The following is a 3,782-nucleotide window of genomic DNA, read 5'->3' as shown; positions in this document are numbered from 1 at the left end:
GCCCCAGCCTGGAGGCTTGCAGGGGGTTGTGGTGACCCAAGGGCAGGACCTGGCCCTTGGCCTCTTGAAGCTCATACAGTTGGGTGTTACAGTATGAGAGGGATGTCAAGGGAGAGACTCTTCAGCACTTGTACCAAGCCCCTGCATATTGTTGGGGGATGTGTCCCTCATCTCCTGGGATGCTCCAGGAGAAGAGGAGCCTGTTCAAGCTGTCCCATTCCCACCTCCTCAACGAGCTTCAGGCACTCAGTTAACACGCTGTTGATCTTCTCCAGGGATTGCTGCTTGGCTTTCTCTTGCTTGTCTTTCTCCTTGACACTTCTCCAGGTCAGCTTCACTGGGTTTTTCTGCAGCAGTGTCATGGGTGGTCGCTTGTAGGTCTTGCCTTTGGATGCCAACCACTCCTCCAGCTGCTTCCTGTGAAAGGACCAAGGGATCTGTGACCCCCCCAGAAGATACCCAGCACTCCTCAGGCTGCTGTTTTCCCATGGAATCTCCCTCTGGCCACTTCAACTGCTCAGGAAGAACCCAAATGTTTACCCTAAAAACCCATCTGAGCTCTGGGCTGGGAAAGGGAAACCCTCTGAAGCTGAGGTGCACCCTGAGGCTGCAACAGGAGAGCTGCCAAACCCTCTCCTCCTACTTCCTCAGCTGGCACCCAAAGCACCACCAAAGCACCACCCAACCTCCTCTTTTCTGGGGTATCAACCTCCAAGCAGATGTTCACTGACAGGGGGACTTTGGACCCCATTTTTCAGCAGGTTGCTGCTGGTTCCCCCAGTGAAACCCCCCAAACTCTGCTGTCCCCTGGGGGTGGGGGCCAGAGCCTCTTACTTGCGATCCGCAGCGGACGGGGTCCTGGGGACACGCCTGGGCAACATCCCACTGGCCTTTGGCAGCTCTGCTTTAACCCCATCCATCCTGCTCCTCAAACCACTCCCCACTGGTTGAGTTTTGGAGCCTTGTGTGCCCCCAGGGCGGTTTTGGGGGGCTGCCACACGGGCTGTTGCTGAGTGGAAGGGGGGCAGCACCTTCACGTCCTTCCTACCCGCCTCCCACTTCGCTGGGGGCCTCTGCCCCTGGGCTGCTTGCAGGCTGGATGTCACCTTTGTGGTCCCCTGGGGCCTGCTGGAGGCCAGAGGTTTTGGGGGGGGTCTTTTCGTTTGAGGGGGTCTGCTGTAGTGCTTCGGAGGTCCCACGGGGTGGATGCTCAGGGGCTTCCTGAGGGGTGGCTTTGCCACCTCAGTTTTTTCCTGCTTTGCCCCTGATTTTTGATGGGGCAAAGCAGCAGCAGCAGTGAGTGAGCCAGAGGGCTGCAGCTGCTGGGTTTGGACACTTGGGTTTTGAGACAGGCTCCTTGAGCCTGTCAGGGATCTCTGGAATTTATCCTGAGTTGTCTCTTTCTTAGCCAGGCAGTGAGTAATCCTGTCCTTTGGGCCCAGGATGGTTCTGGACACCATGGCTGAGCTTTGCCTCTGAGCCAAGACTCCTTGGTTCCCAAGATTTTTTCCATCAGACTGGGAAGCTCCATTCAGCACAGGGTGTGTGGAGGCTTTTGCTGGGATGTTTTCCTTGTTGCAGCCCAGCCTGTTCTGTGGGCCCTCCTGTGGGGAGCAAGGTGTCCCAGGATGGGGGGGGTCACTGCCAGCCTGGGGTGCTGCAGTGGTAGCAGTCTCCAGTGCAGGGTTCCTGTTCCTGGCTGCATTTAGGTGACCAGAGGATGAAGTTGGGAGCTTCCCTCTGGGCTGGGTAGAGTGAAGATCTGTCCTCTTCCTTGGCTGCTCTGGAGGCAGCCCTGTTGCTCTCTGGGCTGGATTTGAAGGTTTCTGAGCAGCGTGGCCAGCGTGTGGTACAGATCTGGCACCAAATTTGCCATCCCTTGGAGCACCCTTGGGCACGTTTCTGAGAGCATCCCTCTTATTCTTGTCAACCTGGAGAGACAAAATGGAACCTCAGGCCCAAGAAGAGCTCAGCTCAGTCACACCCCAACACCCCAAAGCTCTCTCCTGCCCCAGCCCAGCTGGTCCAGGGGTGACAAAGCAGTTGTCAACAGAGCAGTGACACAGCACCCACCAGTGTGTAGCAGAGGAGAGTCTCCCATACCAAGTTCTCCTGAAAAATGATTTCTTGCCAGCTATTTAGCAATCTGTTGGCTGCACCCCATTTGGGGTTAGGAACTCACAGTCCCCATTTGGGTGCCCTGTTCTGCCCAGAGTCACTTCAAGCATGAAATACAAAGCTAGACTCAAAAGGTTTCTACTTACATGGGCTAGTTTAGGAACTGGTTCTGAGGGTGGATTGAGGCGATTCAACCTGTCCTTTAAAACAGGTCTGTAGGAAGGAAAACAACAGATCAGGTTATTGAACAGAAACAGGTTAAATATCTCAAACACTGCTGGGTGTCTCAGTCACAGGAGCTTACAGGAAGCTTTTGGAAATACCAGGAAACACCAGGTAACAATCCTTTTTCCTTTGTGTGGCAACAGAGCAGCAACACACCACGCTGACACCCAGGGTTGCCACTAAACTCCACGGCTGCCACTGACAACAGAAACGGTTCCTGGCAGGTCCCTGGAGCTGCTGCCCTGGCTGGCACCCCCCCTCACCCCCTGTGCCACCGAGGGGTCTGCATGCAGCCTGGCTCCAGGGGCACCAGAGGGCTCCCAGAGCCAGGGAACTCGTTTGATGGGTGGTTGTATCTGTTTCCTGTTAAATGCACTGAAAATGCCCCTTCCTGATATTAAACTGTCCCAGAAAGCTGCCATTAAAAAGCAGCAGTGGGACTCAAAAAACCCTTTCTAAGGCCCAGTTCAGAAGCTGGCACAAAGGCTTGTTCTGCCAGATCCAAGAGCTGAGATGAGGAAGTTTCACAGAGGCTCAGAAAATACCCAGCAGAGACAACAACATCCAGCAGGAAAAGTCCTGATTGAGCAAAGGCAACACTGGCAAGGGGAGTCTGCTATGCCCTGGCTAATCACTGACTGACAGGGGTCAGAAGGGACCTTCACAGATCATCCAGTCCAACCCCAACATCCTCCTCACTTACTTTGCACTGGGGCATTTCAGCTTCTCTCTGCCTGCTGGGTGCTCCTGGGGCCGTCCTCTCCGCTCGCCTGCAAAGGGATGGCAGGAAGATGCAGGGCACGCACCACAACCACGGGGTTTGGCACACCAAAAAGGACAGATTCTCCCAAGCTCCCTGGCTGAGCCTGGCAAATGCTGTTGCCAGAAATTCCCAGAGCGTTTCCATGCACATAAATACCACCCAGAGGCAATGAAAGACCAGAGTTCTTTGACACTTGCAACACGCTGCTTACAACCTGTTGTGTGGGGCTTAGCTGGCAGCAGGAAAGGGACCTTGAAAGGGTGACCCCTGAAAGGACGACCCCTGAAAGGATGACCCCTGAAAGGACGACCCCTGAAAGGACGACCCCTGAAAGCCTTTCCCTGGCTGTGCCCAAGCCCTCTACTAACACAGGCAGGTGGGAAAAGTGAGGAGCACCTCGATGGGGGTCAGCTCCATCCCCCCTATTCAGCTGTGGTACTGGGACACCTCATGGCAGGACATGCCTGGTTGGAGTCCTGCATGGCCCTGTGCTGTGCCCAAGCCCTCTACTAACACAGACAGGTGGGAAAAGTGAGGAGCACCTCAATGGGGGTCAGCTCCATCCCCCCTGTTCGGCTGTGGTACTGGGACACCTCACAGCAGGACATGCCTAGTTGGAGTCCTGCATGGCCCTGTCCCCAGGGCCTGAAGCTGTCCCACCCATCTGACAGCCCTG

At 55.5% G+C, this 3,782-nt stretch overlaps 1 protein-coding gene across 1 annotated transcript in view; it reads right to left on the bottom strand.

Annotated features, from left to right (window-relative positions):
* Positions 1–3,113, bottom strand: part of CKAP2L (cytoskeleton associated protein 2-like) — a gene marked incomplete at both ends in the record, with an annotated part of 5,340 nt that extends 2,227 nt beyond the window's left edge. Inside the window, 4 exon segments of the mRNA XM_008942802.1 lie at positions 225–417; positions 835–1,931; positions 2,265–2,331; positions 3,047–3,113. Coding sequence (XP_008941050.1) covers positions 225–417; positions 835–1,931; positions 2,265–2,331; positions 3,047–3,113 — 1,424 coding nt within the window.
* Positions 3,114–3,782: the final 669 nt, after the last annotated feature.

Source organism: Merops nubicus, unplaced genomic scaffold, assembly GCF_000691845.1.
Source record: "Merops nubicus isolate BGI_N331 unplaced genomic scaffold, ASM69184v1 scaffold41726, whole genome shotgun sequence".
NCBI classification, from domain to species: domain Eukaryota; kingdom Metazoa; phylum Chordata; class Aves; order Coraciiformes; family Meropidae; genus Merops; species Merops nubicus.
This window is presented reverse-complemented; position numbering and strand designations above follow the sequence as displayed.